Source organism: Nicotiana tabacum, chromosome 13 (assembly GCF_000715075.1).
Source record: "Nicotiana tabacum cultivar K326 chromosome 13, ASM71507v2, whole genome shotgun sequence".
Lineage (NCBI taxonomy): Eukaryota > Viridiplantae > Streptophyta > Magnoliopsida > Solanales > Solanaceae > Nicotiana > Nicotiana tabacum.
The window spans coordinates 39,014,879-39,038,468 of NC_134092.1; the positions used below are offsets into that span (position 1 = coordinate 39,014,879).

Sequence of the window (23,590 nt, forward strand, 5' to 3'; positions counted from 1 at the left end):
TATTTTGCGGAACCTCAATATTGCAGACGTCTTCAAACTTGACGTACATTTCCAGCATTTTTATCACAAGAAGTTCCCGGTGTTCATCCGGAGTCCTCAAAAAATCTTTCAGAGTTTCATCGTCTTCGATGTTAAACTCAGCATAACAAGCAATCCCTTGCGGAGTAACGAATATGGATATCTTCCGGTTACATAAATATTAACCGAACGTTTACTCACACTCATTCTTTTACATATCAAAGATACCAATCTATCGTACTCCAATGTGAGTGATAACTTAACAATACACTGTGGAGAACAACTATAGTGTACTGAGTTATTCTCCATGACAAACCCACCCCCCTAATATAATGCAACCCTAATTTTTTGCAATCCTAATTTTTCGCACTTCAAACGTTATGACAAAGTGCAGAAAAAATTAAATACACAAATATTTCTGAATGAGTAAGAAAAATACAAAGGATGCTGAAGAATGAATTTTTGAAGAAGGAATGAAGCTCCTTAAATAAGCAAATAATCTATGCGAGGGGTACAATAATTGAAGGGTATAGCCCAGCATTTAATTTACGTGCTATACCCACCGATTATTGTGGGTCAGTCAATTAACATGTATAACGCATGTAATTCATGCGTTATACCTTAATGAACAAACGTGCCGTTAAGGTATAGCGAATGAATTTCATGCGCTATATATAAAAAGGTCACCAGTTATTTTTTCATTTGGAGTCCAAAAAACCAACATTTTGGTTCCGGGCTCTTGGGAAAGTAACATATTCCTTAATGGGATTGCTCTCCCACCAGGGGTGTACCAAACTTTAGTCGAGGGGTTCAATTGAAAACCCTCCATAGCAAACTTATACCATGGAAAAAAGGGTAAAAGCATTTTTTTTTATAGATATATATCTAAATTATTGAATGCCATTGACATACGTTCTTACCTTATGTTTAACATTTTTACATTTTATTGAATCTCCTTATGCAAATTTCTGGTTACGCTATACTGAAGCCAACAAGCAAATACTACACGCTGAGGTTAGTGATCAAGAAATAAGAGGAATAGCGAGAGAAAAGAGGATGAAATTTTGCCATATGCATTATCCTGTAGCATCTTGCAAACACAAGTAGTCAGTGTAGGAATGTACCTATTACATTTCAGTCAAGCTATATATGTATATCATTACACCTCGATCTCAAAGTAGATAAAGTCGACCATATGAATTATCAGTAACTATTTTCCTCATCCAATGTAACAAGGTTTCCCTATAATTTGACTATTCTTTATGCTGGTTTGTAACCCTTTTCATATATCCAGACATGGACCAGTTACACTTTCACATAGGCAGTGAAAATATTGTAGAACATATACTCATATTAAGTTCTCACTCATTGTCACTAAAGAGTAGTGACTGCAGTAGTACTCCACACGGCGACTTGAAATTTTGGATCTTCTCTATGCAAAATGCGTTTCCTCGAGGCATTATACTAAATTGCAGCTCTGAATACTTTTGCTGATGAAAGCCTTAGAAAAGCCAATGCTTCTTTCTGCGCACTCTAGCAGGCACCTCTGTTGCACATCCAGATAAGAATAGCAACAAACATATCAGCAACCAATGATAGGCAATTTCGTAAGGAAGAACGGAAACAGGACAGGCAGAGGCTGGTAGCCTGGTAGAATATGGGTTCAATTGGTCCAACTGAACAAGGAATAATATATGTATGTATGTACTCCCTCCGTTTCAATTTATGTGAACCTATTTCCTTTTTAGTCCGTGCCAAAAAGAATGACCTCTTTCCTTATTTGGAAACAATTTACCTTTATGCAATGATTTATAGCCACACAAAATATATGTGACTCATTTTATACCACAAGTTCAAAAGTCTTCTCTCTTTTCTTAAACTTCGTGCCCAGTCAAATGAGTTCGCATGTGTGTATATATATATATATATATATATATATATATATATATATATGTGTGTGTGTGTGTGTGTGTGTGCGCGCGTGAAAATCACTAAGATTTCAACAAATATTTAATTCTGAAACGCATCATTTCAAACGTGTAGAGGATTTTGTGGTAAGAACTAAAGATTGAACCCATCGAGAGTAAATTGTGAATCTGTTTCTGAGAACAGGGCATATACCTCCAATCTCGTACAGAGAATTGTAGTGCACTTCACTCCAGAAACTCAGCCACAATTCTAAAAATTAAGAAAAGCTGTTAAAAGTATGAACACATAAGTTATAAAGATGAGAGAAAATTCAACACCCTAGGACGAATTAAGAATGCAAACCAGAGTATAAAGCAGTCCTATTTTTGTATTCATTGAACATGCATAATTTGCTCACCACTACACGGTTCTTCCATGGTAAGTATTGGAACAATGCATTTGAAACAAACAATGATCCGTCTTGAACCTAGCCAACGTTACTTAATCATTTAATTAGATTTTCCTAGATCATCACCAAACAGAATGTTTGCCTATTTAAAAAAGATCAGCTCAAGAACATCCTCAAACAAACATGATCTAAAATTGAACTTCCTCCGGAGAATGCATTCAGTTACTATAGTACTCCCTCCATTCCAATTTATGTGAGCCCCTGGGCACGAAGTTTAAGAAAGAAATAAAGACTTTTATAACTTGTGGTCCTAAACAAGCCATAACATTTGTGTGGCTATCAAACTTGTGGGTTAAACATTCCAGATTATTTGTGTGCCTATAGAAGGTTCTCATAAGGATATAATTGGAAGTTTAAGTTAAATTATTTCCAAATTTAGAAAGGGGCCATTCTTTTTGGCACAGACTAAAAAGGAAATAGGTTCACATAAACTGGAATGGAGGAGTACATGAAGAGAACTATCAAACACAAAACATCATCCGATGTTAGTTTATTTGCAGAGGATTATGTCTGTTGGTAGTAACAGCTAGCTAGCTATCTATGCAAGTACGTGCGCATTGCATTATGTGTGTGTAAAACAGACAAGAAGTATGTACCTCTAGAAGGCTGTATGCCCTTAGGAAGGATCTCAATGTAGCCATTTTCGCGAAAAGAAGTGACCAAACATATTTTTACTCCATACTGCAATCAAAATCCAACAGAACGCAAAGAGTTATGACACCAGCAGAGTGGCCCACCAAATGATGTGTATATAGGAAGCTTAAGCAGCATAAGAAAGAAGAAACCGTTAAAGCAACTTCAGAAAGCAAGAGTCTAGAAATCCTTTAGGTGGAAAATCTCCAGATCTAACCTAGTGATTTAGAGGCTAATAAAACTTGATAAAATGTAATATAATTTCTCTATATCCATTATAGGTCCCTGATCATGTAACCTTTGATTCTCGAACCTTCTATGTTCTCCAAAATTTACTGTAACTTTGCGGCAAGAATAAACAAGTTCACATTCGTGAAATTCTGCATCCACACAAGGTGGGTTTTTAGGAAAAGAAATAGCCACTAGATGTCCTGCTTTCTAAGTCGCTTTTACGCTTGGTCCCGTGTCAATGTTCTATTGTTAGTGTAGATGGATTAAGGGGAGGAGATATATTGGAGACTTTATTTATTGATATTACACAATACAGGCTCCTTATGTAAGAATCCTAATCTGGTTAAATTCAAGTACATAGTTATTCTCATACAGTAAAGTAGAGAATATCCTAGAATATCATATAAAATATTCTACACTGTTCTAGTAATCAAATATAATAAATCTGGACAAATTAATCTAGAAATATCTACCATATAAACTACACGTACTTTTTTGGCAGAATGGCCTAATAGCCCCCTAAACTTGCATCAAATTTTAAAGCCAACCTATCAACTTCTAATTTTTCCATTGTAACACCTCTATACTTGATAAAATGAGTATTAATAAATACTTTTGACTGTCGACCATGCTTATGTGGGTGATGACGTAGTTGACGTGGCCAAAATACGTGCAAATCACACTAGTATTGTTATAAATAATAAAAAGACAAAAATAAAGAAGAAAAATACTACTCCCCTTCTCACTCTTTCTTCCGTCTCCTCCCACGTCCCATTCCCCTTTCTTTCCCTCATTTCCTCTCTTTCATTAAGTCCCTCCCCCCCCCCCCCCCCCCAAAAAAAATAAAAATAAAAAAAACCTCTTCCGCAACCAGCCATGGGGTCTGGTTTTTCCTAAATGACTCTCTTCACATCAAAGGGTTTGATTTTTTCTGGGGTTTGGTTTTTGTGAAATAAGGGGGTGATGATGGTTTATGAATGGGGTTGCTGTTAAAAGCTCCGACCTGGTCATTGATCCTCTCTTCCTTTTTTTCTTTATTTTAATTTTTGTGGTGTTTTAATCTGTTTGGTCTCTACAAGTGGGCGGTGGCAAAAGGTTCAAGCAAGTAGCTATTTCTTTGGATGGTGCTGTCCGTAAAGAGACAGTAATGAGAGAAGGACAGAAGGAGGATTTTCATGCGAAAGGAAGTATTCGAGGAGCTCGGTTGGTTTGGATTTGCCAAAGGCATTTTTCCGGTGACAACCTCGCTAGAGTGATTTTGGGATTGTTATAGAGGATTCTGATGGTCCGTCCAAGCAAATTTTTGGATTAAAACTTGGTTAGCATATATATTAGGATCTGAACGGATTAGATTTGGATTCTTATGGTTGAAAATGGTGGCAGTAGGATGGGGGCTGTCTTGGTGGAACTGTGATGAAGATGAAGAGTAAGAAGGAGAAATTAAAATTTTTACTAGTATTTTGATTTTTTTTAAAAGGTAGGACCCACAAATTACACATGTCAAATAATAAAAGGACAAGTATGTGATGCACCATTCTGTCAACACGATTGAGAAACACGCTCATTCAAAGGTGTTTATTAGTTGTGCTTTTATCAAATAGAAGTGCTAAAATGGGAAAAACAGAAGTTGATAGGCCAGCTTTAAAATCCAGTGCAAGTTTTAGGAGCTGTTAGGCCATTCTGCCTTTTTTAATTTTCAATATTTTCGTTAAGGGATTGATTTCTTCAAATCACTATCCTTTCACCCTGAAGGAAAGATAGAGAACAATAACCTACCTAGGTTCAATCTCGAAATCGTCGTGGTTGCCTATACAAAGTCTTTATCCATTCAGTTCTATTCAGAACAATTTTATTCCAATACTAATATGCGTTTCAAGACAAATTACGGGCTTCTAAAACTAAAGATTCTCTAAATCTCACATTTGTTCCTACAATTACATACTATCTCTAACCAAACTAAAAGCTCCTAACAAACATCATAATTAATCTAAGTGTAACAAAGCTAAGCTTTAATTCCAACTATTTGGTATAACCAATATGGATCCTTTACTTTCTTTGTGTTTTACTCTTAATAAGTTTTACATTAGTTATGATAGATTGTAGATTTTTCTAAACAATTTTCTTTTATGTGATTTTAGATTTATTTTGTCTCCCTATTAGCACATTTAATCATTATATTCTCACTCCTCTGCAAATCGAGGTCTACATAAAACACGACCAAACCATCTCAAACGACTTTCTTTTATGTTATCCTTTATGTTGCTCGGACTCTCTAGAAATGTTGTCACACTCGTCTAAGATCCTCCAAAAATGCACTACTCTTGGAGGATCTGACACGCACCCGACAACATATTTGACGAGTCCGAGCAACATAGGTGCTTATCCTGTATGTGTTACTTGCTCCTCCTACTTGATATGATCATTTCTAATTATTACGTGTCCCACATTGCTTAAGGGAATGGATTGTTTCTCCATATACAGTCTTGGACGATCCACATCTCATGAGCTAGCTTTTGGTGTTGAGTTAGGCTAGTGTCCATCTTCCTTACATAATACCATAGCCATGCTCATCCTTATTCTCGGTTTATCCAAAGTTGGGCCCCCATGATATATTATCCATGTACCAAATGTCCATTCCTGCGCCAGAGGAGGGGGTGTTAGGTATCCCATGTTGGTTGAGTGGATGAATTGTTATCTCCTTATATGATCATGGGGCAATCCTGACCTCATTAGCTAGCTTTTGAGTTGAGTTAGGCCAACATTCATCTTCTTTATACTAATCTTGTCTAATTTTGATGATCGCGCATTCTTAATATCTGTATACTATCTACAACATTACCAACATTCATTCTCAAATAACAGTTTGTCTTGTAGCATCCTACAGAACTTGTCTTTCACTCTATTATATATCTTCTATCACACAACAATTCCGTAGCATTCCTCCATTTCAGCCATCTTATTTTAATTCTATGATATGGACCTAAATATGGTCACTTGTTCCAAGTTAAATGTTCTGGGAGAACCTCAGTGACTGAGAGTATATTCTCTTCCAAAAGGCGTAGCGTCTATCTAAAAGCACACGTGCCTGTGGGCTGTGAGGGATTATAGTTTGACCATTTGTGAATGGCGGCTATGCTATATCATTGATAGCAAATTTTCATATTAGTCGACTCGTACAGCACCACGACGAGATGCCCTAGTAGATGGGGGACAGGTGCTCCGACTCTATGAAGTACACATGGTGACAGTTTATGTCAATGACTATAAGGACTCTCCAGTTAAAGTAAAGTTATATGTTTGTAGGATGTGATATCACAGTATCAACTTATGGTTATAAAGAAAATCACAGTACTTATACAAACCCTAATATCTTCGTCTAATTTAATCTAGATCACTAGCAATATTATAAAGGCGACCTTATGGGTTGTAAATGTGACTTCTACCTGCACATGGTAGCACAGTTTGACATGGGACTTAGTTCTCACAGTATTGACTAGTCTCCAACTGCTCTGCTCTGATATAATATCAGCAATTTGATTCCATTCCTAGTTTAGAAAACTACTGAAATTCATTTTTGCTCATCTAGAAAAATTTAACAAGACAACTTAATGAATTTGTTTTCACGCTTTTAAGAGGATTTCGTTCTTACTAGAAAGCTACATTTTGCTCATCTAACAGGATTTCCTCTGAAAAGTTTCCATGTCCTTGTTATTTCTAGGGAACAACCAAAACAATTGTAAGTTATAAACCACCCAAACATGCTATACTGATTTGATGTCGGACGGGCACACATCCTACTTATTATAGAGCACATTTTTAGTTATAAAGCTGTCTTACAATGATCCACACCTGCTTACACATGTATTGAGTTATGTCACTGAAGCAGTTTGATAAAGAAAAGAGAATCTCACTTACTCTATCTGCAGCTGCCTGGAGAGTGATATGATCTCCCCATTCCCCCAACCTGGGTTGAACAAGAAATACCTCAGTTAATGGACTGTAAGGTCTTCTCCAGGTAAGACTATAGATTGAAACCAGAATTCACCTCTTCATCTTCTTCCGGTAGCTTCTGTATTTCATGGGAACATAACTTTCATATAACTTTCTGAAATGCTTTAGCTGAAACAGAACAAAAACCAAGATAAGCACATAGGATAAATGGAGTTAGAACTTAAATGGATTTGGAATCTTAAGGATCATATTTATGGGGCACCATTCCGAGCCATTAGGTCAACCTCATAAACTAACAAGTCTTATAAAATATTGCGAACTGTTATGAGAAAACAAAATGGTTTTTAGTATCCTACTATTGTGTATAAGTAGCCATCCTTCGAAAGATGAGTGCAAGGAAAACTCGAAGAGAAATGTCAAAATGAGACCTACTAAAGAAAACCTCATATTGACCATACAATGTTGTCACAATATTTGATCTGAGAATAATTGACTTAACAACATTTGCATGTCACTGGACAATAATCCAATGTATAGTTGTTTGATGTGATAGCAGCAGAGATCTTGACCTATTTCCTGAACTTATACTTCTAAAATTTAAATATTCATGTGTTATACTCAAGAGGAACAAAAGTTGGTTCTTATCATAGAAAGAATGAAGAAAACCAAAAAAGTACGTGGAATGAGGTAAGACAATGATACAAAGTATTAGGTAAATCTGGGGTTAATAGGGTTGGCATAGTTCCTATTTTTTTTAGGAAGGGGGTTGACATCGTTCCTATTCGGCTATTCCCTAAACATTTTAGAAAGGGCTCCTATTCCCTAATCATAGTTTGGCAAAGGTTGAAATCCTATTTTTTGGGATCAATATTGATCCTTCTTTCGTTGATAAATTAAGGTCAAATTATTAAAGTTAGTACCAAGGAGGAGGTAATGCAAAACTAGAGACAAAAAGTCTTACAATGACTCCATTACAGTTTCTTCATTAACAAGTCCAAGAAGTCTAGAAGCTGTGCTAAATGTTCTAACATACTCTCCTTCCACCAGACATACAAATTGTACATGCATCTATATTTTACAAAAGATAAATGCTGTTTTTATCTTCCAAACATCTCTTATTCCTCTCTAACCATATTGTCCATATGATGAGGGGTTCAACCTTGAGGTTCTGAGCATGAATCCATTACACTTTTGAAATTATAGTTCTTTTTTTCTTTTTGCAATTTTAGTGAATTCTCACATATATATCTATACTTAATGTTGAAAATACTGGGATTACTCTAACCCATCGACTATATGCTACATTATCCACCGCTGCTAGTTTTACTATAAGCATTTGATCTAATTATACAAATTTTATGGTGACAAAAGAAAGAACATGAATTTCATTGTGTCAGACTAGAGTAAGGCTGTCCAACGGGACGGGCCGTCTTGTCCCGGCGCACTTAATTCTAAACGGGATGGGCTCATGTTAAACGGGACACGGGATAGCCATTTCGTCCCGTTTATCCCGTCCCGTCCCGCGTCCCTTTGTTTTTTTTTTTGAATTATAGCCGTTGGGCAACGACTTCAATTGCAAAAATAGCAGTTCCCAACGGCCAAAAAGGGCCATATTTGGCCCCCACCCCCCCAAAACACCCCTACCCCCAAACTTTTAATATAACCCCTAAGTTTATTAAATTACACTTTAGCCCTACCTTTACTATAAATACCCCATCCTTCTTCATTTTTTCCCACAAAAATCAATCATTCTCTCTCAAATCTCTTACATTCTATCTATATTATTCTCTCAACTTTCTCACTCACAATCAAGTGATAAGTTTCAAGTATTTGGGCAAATTTTTGGAGCAACTTTCAAGCTTCAAATTAATTCGTCAAGTATTTGGAGCAATAGTTTGGGCAATTTCTTCAAGTTTCAATATTTAATTACGGTGCACTCGTTCCATCTCCTAATTTTAATATATAATTTTTGCGCATCATTTTAGTGCTTAATTTTTGTGTTTACTTTACGTGTTCTATTTTCGTATTTCATTTGTGTGTTTAATTTTTGTGTTAACTTTTTAAATTTAATTTCGTATTTAAATTATGGCACCTAAAAATGTATTTGGCGTATTTAAAAAAACTAGTAAAAAAAGTAGTAAAGGTGAAAGTAGTAGTAATCCTAATCCTAACCCTTCTCCTAGAATTAGAAAACATATAGATGAAATTTGATGAAACTTTATTTTCCCAATCCCCGCATGTTATAATATTAATTTCGGAGAACAACTAGATCATGAAACTTTACAATGACAATTTGGCAATGATATTTTTATTGAGGATGTAGAAAATGAGGAAGAAGAATTAAATGAAACACCCACTAGTCCCGCAACACAAGCTCCAACTCAGAGTCAATCTCGGTCTGGAGCTTTACCTCCTGTACCTCCTGTAAGGGGTAAGCCTAAGGGTGAACGTCCCAAAACATCACTTGTATGGAAATGTTTTAAACATGACAAGAGTGGGTTGCTCTAGTGGTGAGCACCCTCCACTTCCAACCAAAAGGTTGTGAGTTCGAGTCACCCCAAGAGCAAGGTGGGGAGTTCTTGGAGGGAGGGAGCCGAGGGTCTATCGGAAACAACCTCTCTACCCTAGGGCAGGGGTAAGGTCTGCGTACAAACTACCCTCTCCAGACCCCACTAGCGGGATTATACTGGGTTGCTGTTGTTGTTGTTGATAAAGTCAATCAACGTGCTACATATGAAATATGTAAGCAACGATTTGCGCACACCAAAAGTGGTGGGACGGGGGGTTTAACTAGGCACTTAGATAGGGACCACAAAGTTTTATGGATACAAGCTAAAATAGAAGCCGGATAAATACCGGATCCTAGCACCGGTACTGGCACTCCTAATGGATCTGGCGGGGGTTCTAATTTTTTACAACAGCAGCTTGACCCTGCTTCTAGTACTATTTTATGCCCCTATAACAAAGATAGAGATCGTGAGAACTTAGCAAAAATGGTGGCTGTCTGTGGCTTACCTTTTACTTTTCCTTCTCACCCTGCTTTTGTGCATTATATACAAAAAACTTATAATCCTGCTTTTCAAGGTTTTTCTAAGACCACGGTTAGAAATGATGTTTTTAAATTTCAAACCGAATATCTTAGTTACTTAATGGCTTGAAATTATATTAAATAAATTATAACTCTATTATAAATTTATAATTACTAAAAAATTTCATTAAAAGTCTTTTGTTTTAATATTTTATAATTCTTTACTTAGTTTCCTAATTTCCGTTTAACTTTTAAGTTTATTAAATAAGTCAAAAAACTAGCCGTTGCAAACCATAAAAACTTAGTCATTGTCAAAACAATAGTCGTTGCCAAACTTAATGCTTAAATTTTTTTTTTAAACGGCACTTAAGGCCCGCGAACCTGTCCCGTCCCATTCCGTCCCATCCCTTCCAGTTAGTTTTGTCCCGTCCCGTCCCGTTGGACAGCCATAGACTATAGTATTTTGAAAGAATAAACCAAACAAAGTCAACAGAAAAAGAAAAAAAATACTTAATTAAAAAGCAAGAGGGGACACATGACATGTCTGTCCTCCGGAGTGCCCAATTCTAGAAAAAGAAAGGAAAGAACTAGACAGGCGTGAGATATAAATCCCCGAGCTCAATTCCAGAAAAAGAAAGGAAAAAACAAGATAGACGTGGGATTTGAAATCCCAACTTTACTTGTAAAGGTGCACCCAATAATCATTAAACCATAGGACTCTTTGAGCTTGGGTGTGCGCGCGCGCACACACACACACACACACACACATATATATATATATATATATATATATATATATATATATATATATATATATTTTTTATGTGTACACACACACACACACACACACACACACACATATATATAAGTAGCCTTGAAAAGATATAATATTGTTATATATGATCTAGGAAGAGGAGCATAGGTGCACGTAAACCCATACCCCTCCCCTTAGATACGCCCCCGGAAGTTACTCCTCAAAAGTCTTTCTACATATGTTAAGGGTAAGGATAAGTGTGAGATATCTTGTTTTAGAAAGCCTCGAATTTTCCTTTAGAGAAGAATGGATATAGGCGACCTCAACTATATGACATTGAGGGTAGTTGATTTAGTGATTGGACTGATTAATACCAAAACACGCCCCCAGGGCTTTTGGTCTAGTAGTAAGAGCGTGATGCTTAGTTTAGACACATGCCATGGGTTTGAATGCTTCCGGATACAGAAGTTTGGTATTTAAGTGGAGAAGAGTAGAGGGAGTGCCTGACCCATTATCCGCCGAGTTTCGAACCGTGTGATACTTGAGGATTTCTCAGTTATCAAAACATGTGTGTACAGGTTCATATCCATAGATTGAGGAGGGTTTTTAAGTCTTTGAAGTTTGAACACAGCGAGCAGGGGCGGATCTACATATTAAATTTGGGTGCTCGAGCACCCATTAACCTCAACGCAAAGTATGTATAGAAAATTTGAGGAAATGAATATAAAAGACTGCAAAAGCAATGAAGCAAAAAGTTTGATGGGTTCTTTGGTTGTGGAAGAGAGTCGGAGGTTTAAGAAAGTTTGAAGGTCGAGGGTTCGATTCTGTCTCCGAAGAGGCCTTTTAGAAACAGGCCAATTATTTCTGTTTTTTGTTTCTTATATTATCAAGCTACTTTCTCCTTTTCTTTCTTTCCAGTTTTCACCAACCACCTTTTTTTACCCAATACTACTTAAATTTCTTTTTGCTGACTTTGTTTTATCTTTTCTTATTTTACAAAATCTAATTCACTATAAAGAAAGAAAAAGAAAAAGGACTCCAAAGTTCAACCCTCCCGAAGATGAGCAATTCCTCCCGAAGGGACAAACCCATAAATCTTTTTTCTCGTCAGTTGTGTTATCCATCACTGTTTTACGACGTCCTTAATATTAATACTATGTGTTCTCTTGTTATTTTTCATCATCATGTTCAAATAGTTATATTTTTATACTATGTGATTGGTAATAACTTTATGCCAAAAAAGGTTCAGCACCCACGAATTTAAATTCCTGGATCCGCCACTGACAACGAGGGTAACATTTTAGGAAATTTGCTTTTTCTTTTAATCAGGATTTATGCAAAGCTACAAGTTCAGATATTTGATTAACTTTTAGGAGCCATAATTCATGTATTAAAGGAATCAATTGCCACTTCTTTTTTCCAACTTTTCCTTTTCTGCTTGAATTTAAGAATTTATTCCAGTTGCTATTCTTTAGTTTCTTTTCAGTCCGCTGTTAGCTTCTGCAGAATGACTCATGCTTCCTGCTGCATAAGAACTTCAGTTAGCATTAGAACTTGCCTCTTCTTGCATAAACATGAACACAATTTGATCTAAATGCCGGCACTAAATTGATTAAAACATCTTTGGAATTGCTATCGGTTGGCGCAATACCTATTTTTTTGTTAAACTCAGTCACTTTGACATGGATTTAACAACGAAAGACTTTCCTTGATTCTACTAAACCAAGTCCTTGAACACCAGCAATTATAAATTTTTACCTGTTATTTCATCTCTTCCTTAGCTACATCTCAACCTTTGTATTTGGGTATTCCTATCATCCAGAAACTCTGTAAATGATCTTGTAAATCTCAAAACTCCCTCGTTCAACTAAATCTTTGAGTTTGCAAATAGATCACAAAAATATGACAGAATATTTAAAATCAGAAAACTGCAATCTAGCAAAAATGGCATTTTCCTATTTTCAGTGGCCATTATGCTTGCAATAGGTAACTCTGATAAAGATAGCCTGTTGCATTTAATTCAAACATGAGATTACGAAAAGCACAAAGGCTACAAACATTATTGACACTTTGAATTATCCTTCAGGTACACAACCTTCAAAAGCAAAAACCTGTTTGTTTCTGATGGTTAAACTAATAATCTTACTAGAATCAAGGAAAAAGAACCTAAGCTGGAACATGTGATCATCCTAGAGAAAAAGGATCGTCAAACATAATCATGAAGTAGCTTTCATACCATCTTGTTTTATAAGAGTGATGAGATGAAAAGAAAATTTAATGCACACACACCTGTTTGACAACCTCCTTTCTCACATGCTTATGATACTCTGGATTATGATACAACTGATCTGCAAGGGCTCGAAACTGTCCAATAAGTCAAGGAAATAGTCATAAAAAGCACACGTCTATCAAGTGTAGCAATGGCTTGGTAGACTAGTTAAAGGAGACTAACCTGGCAATTTCCATCGCCTTGAATTTGAAATTCAGCAAGCCCATATGCTGCCAACCTGAATGATAGATAACATTAATTCACAAGAAGCGCATTTCTTGCTGATAATACCCAAAAAAGTACAGAGATCCCTAAAAGTAACATGTCCGGCCTCTTTAAATAGCTTTCTTACTGTGGAGTTTCAAGCATGACTAAAGTTATAACTTTTGACTTTTCCCATAAATTATGATTTCAAGTATGGATCACAAATAAGCAGTTTTAACTATCCCCTGGAGAAAGATACAGTGTAGAGCGACACCCCAAAAAAAAATTTTTAAGCAGAGGGCTATATCTATTCTCAGGTTGCATCGTTTGAGCATACAGCAGTTTAAATTCTATGAAACCAAATAAGATGGAAAATCCAGCCCTTCGATTAGAACCCCTGCGGTCATATATCTGGCTTGTCCATTTCAGTTTGTGGTTTCAAGATCAATATTGTTCTTATACTATGAAGAGAAAGAAAAGAAAAAAGAATGGCTAGGCAATTAAATTTCTAGCAAATTTGATGTAATGCCATAACCTAGCATATACAGACCGAAAAAAAATAATTAATGGGATAGGGACTACGAATTTGTTGAATGTCAAGCTTATGACACAATAAGTAAAGTGAGACACAACCTGCCAGAGAGCCTCTCATGGTCAAGTGTTGCATGATTAGGATCAGGTATCTGCCCAATAACCCGCGGAGTATGCTGCAAAGACAGTAAGATTATAAGTGGAAAGTGATGGTAAGTAGAATATGCTAAAAAAATAACAAGTACAGCACACACTATATCACTACTCACATCAATGCAACTCTGTACAAAAACTCATTAACTAAGTTGCTCGTACTCGAGTGCGGGTGTCCGATACGGGTGCGGATCTAGAGGTCAGACCCTTCACGATCTAAATTTTAAGTTCGGGGGTACGGATCCAGGTGCGGGGAATGGCTAAAAATAATTCCAATATTAAAAAATAGAGTTATAAAAATGTCTAACTTATGAGACATTACGTGGAAAACTTACAAGGTATTCCGAGAAGAAGAAAATATTGAACAAGAGAAGAATCCGAGAAGGAGATAAAAGGAAAAGGACTGACATAGAAATTTCAATATACAAGGTATTCCATTTTCTTCAATATCATCCTAACTTTTGTTTTGTTTTCAAAAATTATAGTATTTGTCCCGAATTTCTCCGTCGATTTTGGTCAAAGTAACAAAAATTGGTTGACCAGATCCGGTACGGATCCCACACCTACACCCACGTCGTGTCGACCGGGTGCGGCACTGAAAGTGAACAGTCCGAGCAACTAAGCTCATTAACATATTTTTTATAATTGCATACGAACAAAATGTCATAAGACCACTATATTTCTATGAATGATAGAAGAAACTATGACTCCGCCTGTGTGAGCTTGCTCACATTGCTAGTCCCAAGCTGGAATAAAGGAGCAGGGTTGCGGTAGGCTGGCTTAAACTAGACAATTTCATGATAAGTTCTCACATTAGCCAACTCCAACTTGTTTGGGACTGAGGCATAGTTGTTTTGATGTATAGAAGAAACTCTATATTTACAAAATAAGCTGATTCTTGATAACGTACAACATAACAATATTGGAACTATGTCAAAACAGAAAAACAAAAGAAGACTTCTTCATACATATAGAAAATTCTCTTATTATTATAATTCTTGCTACAAAGAATAATAATTTCGAGATAACATAAAAAATTTGTCTAGTACAAGCAGCAAATATCAAATGTACCGGGATTGAGTCCAAATGAGAGAGTCGCTTGCCAAGCTTGCCCCCATACCTCAAAGCATTTTGTTCTTCTTCTTCAGCCAATATTTTCGCAATGGCATGATCATCCTCAGTACCTTGTGAACTGCTATTCAAACTAGACGCCGTCGAACTCGAGCTTCCTCTTGAGTTTCCATATTCAGTCATATTACAATCAATAACTTCTCAAAATAGACCAATACAACAAAAATTCCTAGCAAGCAACAATCCCCATATCAAATTAGGATACGATCAGGTCACATAAAAGATATGGAGTAACTTTATTTAATAGCATTGATTGGTAAATTAGAATAAATGCTAAGTAGCATATAACTTAAATCATCCAAATAAAATTAGGATTGATACATAAGCTCCGAAAAAAAAAAAAAAAAAACCCCAACAACAGAAAATGGAAAAACTGTAATCTTTGCGAGGATCTATCAGATACTTGTCCGTATGAAAGACCCACAATTGGAATACGAAGTAATGTATCTAATTTTGGATGTGAATTTTGATCTCGATTCCTTTAGCCCTTCTTTCATAGTAAAGAAAAAATAAATCAATTCATGAGCTAGATAGAGCAAAATTCGAAGCACCTTTTGGCCTAGTGACGAGGAAGAGAAACAAATGCGATTTTGATAATTCAAGAAAAAAGGAAGTAATAATGAGATTTTGATAATTCAAGAAAAAGAAAGCATAAGGGAGAGGGGTGGGTGCCGAAGTAGAGGAAAGATGGCAAAGGAAAGCGAAGAGTTGGTTGTGAGTCTTGTGAACGTGGGAACACTTGGATTAGACGTCATTCCATCACCTCGACAAGCAAAGAGATAAATGTTGGTCAACAAAACACGAGATAGAAACATCTTACTTGGGGTATTACCTCGTCCTAAACTTGTCCTATCATTTTCACGGTAACAAGCTTCCTATACACTATTTAAATTTTTATTATTTTCTTTTCAAATTTTAATTTAATTATATAGCCATATACAATTTATTAATTATATATATTTTAGGAATTTAATGAGAATCAATTAACTCCTAAAATCTCTCTAACGTACATATCTCACTCCCACCCACGTTTCTCTTTCCATACCCCCACGATTATGTACTTTCTCCCTCCATTAACGCTCCCTTCCCTTTTTCTTCAAAAATCTTTTATAATCTCTCTCAATCTTTCTTAATTCTCTCTCTAAATCCTACGAAAATAGTAGCAGCTTAAATTTTTCCTTCCCTTACAACGAAGAAGAAAGAAGTTCCGAAGAATAGCCCAGAAAAAGCTAATGTTAGCGATATTCCTACTTTTGATTTGGGTGTTTTATCACATTATTCACCCAAAAAAATAGTAAAATCGGCTCATGCAAAAGCAGAGACGAAATCCAAGCTTTTCCCTCGTGAAGTTAGGTCAGAAGCTCGAACAAAACTCAAGCATGACAGGATGATGGTGAAGCTACGACATCTGCTAAATCAGTAAATCGGAAGGGCAAAGAAATTGCTCGTGATGATGATTTCGTCGAAGAAGAAGTCATCCTGAAACCTGCAAAAAAAAATCAAAGTTTCTCCTACTATCAAACCTTCAAAAAAGAAGAAGGTTCAAAAATCACCTAAAACTATACCCCAAAAGTCATTGGAGAAGGTAAAATTTTGGTAGTTACAATTTTGATTTTTTTTTTTAAAGTTACAAAATGTGTTCTCAGTTTCATGACTATACATATTTTTTGTTTTTTTGTATTTGTAGAAATTTTGTCTACATTGTGTATATTTATTGTTGGTTATCAACTTTTCTACATTTTTCTCGAAATTGTAGATTTCTTATATATTATTCGAAAATATTTTGTTAGGGAATGTACTACATGATTTAGTTGGTTATTATTTGCTCTATTTTGTAGATGTTAATTTCATTTTGTTACTTTCTAATTTCTTGCTCTAAACATAATTTGTAGATTCAATGTAGTCAGTTGTTATATATGTTTACTAATTTTGTAACTTACTTGTATGTAAAGTATTTATGTCTTTCTGATTGTAGCTAAATTGTAGTAGAATTGTATTTATTTTATTTTTTTGTCTTCATACAAGTTTTATTAACTTACTATTTTTTTTGGTGTAGAATCGAACATTTATAGCCTATTATTCGAAATCATGTTGTTAGGGGATGTACTACCTTATTTAGTTAGTTTTATTGGTTATTAGTTGATCTATTTGTAGATGTTAGCTCCATTTTCTGTAAATAAATTGTATATGTTATGTCTTATTGTTACTTTCTAATTTCTTGCTCTAAACATAATTTGTAGCTTCAATGTAGTCAGTTGTTATATATGTTTACTAATTTTATAACTTACTTGTATTCAAGGTATTTATGTCTTTCTGATTGTAGCTATTTTGTAGTAGAATTGTATTTATTTTATTTTTTGGTCTTCAAACAATTTTTTTTTTAACTTACTGTTTCATTTGGTGCAGAATCGAACATGTTTTGCACCACATGATATTGATTATGGCATCACTAGGTTTCAAACATTATCCAACCCTGCTGTTCCTGGCCAAATTAATGTGTTATTGTCTGAAAATGGGTTAAAGTTGTTTAAGAAGACATGTTTTGGGCATTTTCTTTCCCTGCCCAAAATATGTATCCAAAATCATGCAATTCACCTTCTCATGAAGTATGAATTGAACGCATTCGGATTTGATTTTTTTTACAGTAGAGATAAAGGGTGAGAGGCTGAACTTTGGGTTGAGGGAGTTTGCCTTACCACTGGCCTTAGATGTTTCACAGAAGTAACGGACTTTGGTTACACAACTACGTATGACAGTAAAATAATGAGGAGCTATTTTTCGAACAAGGAAAAAGATGAGAAGTCATACTTGAAATAAATTGTAACCAGCCGTAGTTGGGTGACTGATAAGGATGTAGTCAAGCTGTGCATTCTCTATCTGATAGAATTCTTCCTATGTCCTTCAGAGAAAGATAATAGTTTGATAGACCATTTTAGGTTCTACTTGGTGGACTCGGGGCAGTATGCGAATTTCGCATGGGGTATCGAAGCTTATACACAATTGCTTCAGTCCGTTAGGCACAAGCTTAACCATGCTGTGCATTTTTATCTCATTCGAGGTTTTGCACTCGCTATGCAAATATGGTTGTATGAGTGTTTCTCTACAGTCAACACTGATATAGCTACAAGGGTTGGTAATTCGATCCCCCGCATACTTAACTGGACAACTAGTAAGGACAAGATATAGATATCTGCATTGGAAAATAGAATGATCAAACCATCATAGATCAAGGTAAATATTTTTCACTTTTGGATAGACAATTTAATACAAATTATCTACACATTTTATACATATTATGACTAGGTCCCTCACATTTTTTCTCTCTCAGTTCACCAACATGCTTGAAGCCCCAGAAGAGCTTTCAAGAATGAATTTGCCAGACAAAGTTGAATACACCCTTGAAGAGGCTGAAACAAAGGCCGAGCATCCGACAGATGCTCCATCTCCATCTCCATCTAGACATAAGCAGGCAATGGAAATATATGACAAGAAAGATATCATAAAACAATTAAAAAAATTAAGAAAAGATGTTGATAAGGTAACCTATTAAGATAATCCTAACTGATTTCTTTAATTTATGTTATGCAAATTATTTTTTAAACTCTTTCTATTTTAATACATAGGTCGGTACAGACCTTGGAACCTTCAAGAAAGAGGTATACCTAATTCTTGATTTTTAGTCTTCTTTATATATATATATATATATATATATATATATATATATATATATATATATATATTATAACAGATTTTTTATTCTTTAGGTTTTTGAAGAACTAGGTAACATTCGATTGCTACTCAATGATCCATCAAGTCCGTGTTACATGCAATTGATGCTAAGGTTTCATTCAAATATATTCATTTTGGACAACAATTTTTATCATGTTTATGTTTATAATAGTATTCTTAAAGTACATAGCCTAACAAATTCCCAATGCAGTTTACTGGTAGTTCTACGAAAAATGATGAGTATTACAAAGAAAAGAACAAACAACAGAATCCGGGCAGTAGTACTAAACCAATATTGGCCAGCAGCAGTAAAATAAGTTTTTTTAACAATTATAACACAATTTGATGACAACTAATCTATATTATATTTATATTATATCTACAATATATCTACATATAGCCTAAATTACCAACAACTACAAATAAATAATCTACATTATATTTTCAATTATTCTCTTAGATATAGGGTACATGTCTGATATTCAAAATGAGGAGAATGTTCCTGTAGGTGTTGACTTATCTTCCCAATTTCAAGGGACATTGGAAGAAGAAACTGCAGGTATGATTTAGTACATTTTATCTCCATATTGCACAATACATATTACATCAGAGCTATAGGACAGTATTTAAACAAATTAACTGCAATTAAACTACAATTTATCTACAGTGTAGTTTCTGTTTATTACAAATGATATACAATTTTATTAAATTGAACACATTTATTGTAACAGAGAAAGAAACAATGCATGTGGACTATCCAAAACAAATTAACTATAATTAAACTAAAATTTATCTACAGTGTAGTTTATGTTTATTATAAATGATCTACAATTTTATTAAGTTGTACACATTTGTTGTAATAGAGAAGGAAACAATGCATGTGGACTCTCCAAAATAGGATGCAAAACATGGCATAGAAAGAGAGCATTTAAATGAGGAGAAAGAGATTGTGCCTTTGCAATCTCCCATTCAACAAGCAAATGATATACAAAAAGGAGACGACTGCAATGAAGATTTTACTGGTATTATATGTTACAATATAATTGTAGGAAAAAAACAACAGCTTTCATATAAGTTTCATCTTCCCAAAAGAACTAATGCAACCAACATACAATGTTGTTCTTTTGTTTTAAATATTGTAAGTGAACCAGCCGACTACATCAATATAGGTGATTCAGACAATGACTCCAGATATGGAAAAGGGGAAATAATACTTGATGATTTTGAGCTTCCAGAGAACTTCTCACAGATTGTTAAGTTCGGAGAGGTAAATGAATATGAAACAACCCCTGTGCATCAGGGAAGAACAAGGGTTCCTGGAAAGTATGCCGGATCCCCTTTTCTCCCTTATTTCAGTTCTGGGGAAGTACTTCTGTTGGACCTCCTACAATTTTCAATATCAAGCATCCATTTACTGGGTTATTGGAGACGATGTTGATCCTGACTTGTTAGAAGAATTCAATAAGTGGTTATATTTAGATACCGACACGGTTTCAAAGAGGTTAGATTATACAATTTTTTCATATTATAGAGTGCATACAATTTGTGGATTTCAAACTGAAACTAAATAATAATTGTACTTGCTATGTCTCTAAATAAGAGGAAGGCGCCTTATACTGTAAAAGATAACCAGCTTAACCCGTGGTTTGATATTGGAGTGGAGAAAGTTGATAAAAAGGACTGGTTTTATACTTTGGCACATCCCGGACAAGTACTCAACAACACAGTACACACATACCCTGACAGAATTTAATGATTAACTGTAGTATTCTGTTATTTTATAAATACGTAGATTTTTTTTTGAAAATTGTATGAAATATTGAGAAATAATAATAAAATCTATTTTTTGCAGCACATTGATGTTATTTTATACTATTTGAGGAAGAGAGGAAAGTATGGTCATGCAAATAAAACACGGTTTACAGCCACTGACTGTATGTTCAAGACTAGAATTGAACAAATTTATGAGATGTACATTAATGCTCCTGCCGATAAGAAGCTTGTTGTTGTCAAACCCAGGACGTCGTGGCAGAATACATATTGGGATATCGATTACTTGCAAATGTTGTATGGGACAAAGTTGATTTTGTGATTATGCCAATAAATATAGTGGAGAAATTTCATTGGTTGTTGGCTGTGTTTGACATCACCAATAGGGTTCTATATGTTTATGATTCTATGGTCTCTTCACGAAATCACAAATTTGTTGAATCTGTTGTCGACAAGTTTACTATTATGATCCCCATCTACTTGTCATGCACCGGCTTCTATGGCAAGTGTCCAGATATCAACTACAAGAACACAAAGGCATACATTGAAAAATGTGTTACTGACCCTATTGATATTCAGTGGTTGGTCGGTGAGATACCCCAGCAAAAAGAAGGATCACTGTATGTGCTGCTTTCCTTCTATCTATTTAACTAATTATATTTTACATTGAATGCTAAAACTTGTCCCCTGTTATTTTTTGCAGTGACTGTGGTATATACGTGGCGGCATTTGCAGAATATGTCAGCATTGGAGAGCTATAGATTTCAAAGGAAGACCCTTCTGATATTGATCAACACCGTCGACGTTATGGAGCGCTCCTTTGGGATTATGCTAGAAAAAAGTAAGAGCTTGGTGCAATTAGTGAAAGTGAGGTGACAGGAAGATTAGCAAGAAGAAAAGGGGCACCAGCTGTGAACGAGAGAACACAAGTCCGGAAAAAGAAGAATTAGTTGCCATTTTTAGTAGAAAAATTATAGTTAAAGTGTTTAGATGCAGCTGGATTGTAGTAAAGTTGTTGACAAATTATTTATTAAGAAGGAGTCAGATGCAATTTATTTGTAGCAGATTTGTGCTACAATTGTTTTACCTTTTGTGTTGTTATTTTGTCCAGAATTCTACTACATAGAATATAAAACATTTGTGGCTTTTTCTTTGGTTGAAAGTTGTTAGTACTTGATCTCGATATTGGTACTATATAATTTGTTTACAACTTAACTACAATTATTTCTACAATGAATATTCAAAAATACATAATATATTCAATTTAGCAGTGTTGTTAGGAAAGGCTGAAAGTAATAAATAAACCTAGTATTTGAACAAAACAACTACAAACCAATTGAATTAAGAGTTGAAATCTGTTTAGCAAGCATTCATTCTATGAGACAATATTTATTCAAATTAGCAACACATTTACACCACAACAATAATTCTCTAGAACAAAAAAAATACAACTTCATGTCTTAAAGGACAAATTATCATCAACAGTACTAAGAAAAAAAAAACTTTAAAATGTATCAATTTTTATTTTCTTTTGGGAGCATTCCTACAAGATCTTTTGTTATGGCCTTCTACTCCGCAGTTGCCACATGAAACCTTATACTTATTTGCATTTACTTCATCATATGGTTTGTATCTTTGTTTTTGAGGTCTCCCTGGCTGCCTTTTCCCGGTAGGTGGCTTTACAACTTCTTCAGCTATATGCTATGGCACATTCCATTTGCTTTCGTCAAGCAGCGAGTCTACTGGTATTTCATAAGTCTACATAAGGCTCTCCCTCGTGTAATAAGGAGAACAATAGTTTTCATAAGACTCGTTCTTGTGCCTCAAAGCCGCCAAAGCATGTGCACAAAGAAGTTCATTAAGCTGGAATTGTCCACAACTACATTTTTTATTTTGAAGGCAAACAATGAAGCGATTAACACCATCTATCACAATATGGATATAATATGTTAAAGCCCTCACCTACAATTTCATTACAAACACACAACAAGTTGTCAGCAACAGATACAAAACAAAATAACTACAATTATACAACAACTTTTCTACAATTAATAGTATATATTTAGTTTGATGGAATCAATGATCTGATGTTATTGGCTATAGCTTACTCTCATCTTCTGTGATAATGTACTGTTGTCCTCCAACTCTTTGTTGTATTTTTTCCAAGGTATGTGAACATACCCTTTGCATTCAATAACTTTTCATTAGTCCAACATTCAAGAAGAGTCCTCATGTACTATAATAGTTTTACTACGGGCAGCTCTCTTGCATCTTTGGTTACCGCATTCAATGACTCTGCAATGTCTGATGTCGTCGTCCATGTTTTGTTCACTGTAGCATATACCCGAGACCATCTGTGATAGCTAATATCGTATATGTATGCTTTAACACGTGTGTCGATCTCTTCAATATTTGACATTCTTTTATTAAATTCATCAAGCGTGTATGATCGTACCGTGGCAAAGTATAATTCGCTTAACTTTAGATGACCCTTCTTGAACTTTCACCTTACATTTGTCCAAATATGCCATATGCAAGCATAATGTGGCATGCCAGTATAAACAGTAGATGTTGCCTTCAAGCTACTCTCATTCCGGTCCGAAACAACACATATATTTGGTTTTTCACCATATGCATGTTTGAATTGCCCAAAAAACCACCTTCATGATGCATCATTTTCTTAATCAACAATGGCGTATGCTAGTGGTATTATGCTACCTATCACACATATGGCAAAAAGAAATTTAATATCTGTAATAAAACTTGAGAATATAAAAAATACAGTCTCAAAAATAACTTTATAACAATATT

General features: G+C 35.0%; 2 protein-coding genes across 3 annotated transcripts; both read right to left on the minus strand.

The window, feature by feature from the left end:
- Positions 1 to 1,070: 1,070 nt before the first annotated feature.
- LOC107807095 (OVARIAN TUMOR DOMAIN-containing deubiquitinating enzyme 11-like) lies at positions 1,071 to 16,077 on the minus strand. Of its 2 annotated transcripts, XM_075227923.1 has the most exons (10): positions 15,832 to 16,077; positions 15,221 to 15,449; positions 14,099 to 14,172; positions 13,445 to 13,499; positions 13,282 to 13,356; positions 7,305 to 7,378; positions 7,175 to 7,223; positions 2,992 to 3,076; positions 2,140 to 2,196; positions 1,071 to 1,564 (listed from the first exon to the last, which is right to left on the minus strand). In XM_075227923.1, exons 2-10 carry the CDS (start codon positions 15,401 to 15,403, stop codon positions 1,521 to 1,523), a joined length of 696 nt encoding a protein of 231 aa, XP_075084024.1. In that variant the 5' UTR covers positions 15,404 to 15,449; positions 15,832 to 16,077; the 3' UTR covers positions 1,071 to 1,520. The 2 variants fall into 2 exon arrangements, with proteins under 2 accessions (XP_075084024.1, XP_075084025.1); XM_075227924.1 differs by lacking the exon at positions 2,140 to 2,196 and having other exon boundaries at positions 15,832 to 16,076.
- A 6,460-nt stretch (positions 16,078 to 22,537) lies between these two features.
- Positions 22,538 to 23,198, minus strand: LOC142168078 (uncharacterized). The gene is made up of 2 exons (XM_075228738.1): positions 23,061 to 23,198; positions 22,538 to 22,741 (listed from the first exon to the last, which is right to left on the minus strand). The coding sequence occupies exons 1-2, from the start codon at positions 23,196 to 23,198 to the stop codon at positions 22,538 to 22,540; spliced, it is 342 nt and encodes a 113-aa protein (XP_075084839.1).
- Positions 23,199 to 23,590: the final 392 nt, after the last annotated feature.

Bases quoted from the DNA above. Each gene is read 5' to 3' on its own strand.
- LOC107807095 (XM_075227923.1), bottom strand. From the start codon at position 15,403: ATGACTGAATATGGAAACTCAAGAGGAAGCTCGAGTTCGACGGCGTCT. The intron at 13,500-14,098 runs GTTGTGTCTCAC...TCTATCATTCAG, and splicing joins CATGAGAGGCTCTCTGGCAG to GTTGGCAGCATATGGGCTTG. The intron at 13,357-13,444 runs GTTAGTCTCCTT...CTTATTGGACAG, and splicing joins AAGGCGATGGAAATTGCCAG to TTTCGAGCCCTTGCAGATCA.
- LOC142168078 (XM_075228738.1), bottom strand. From the start codon at position 23,198: ATGTCAAATATTGAAGAGATCGACACACGTGTTAAAGCATACATATAC. The intron at 22,742-23,060 runs GTAACCAAAGAT...ATGAAATTGTAG, and splicing joins TTGCAGAGTCATTGAATGCG to GTGAGGGCTTTAACATATTA.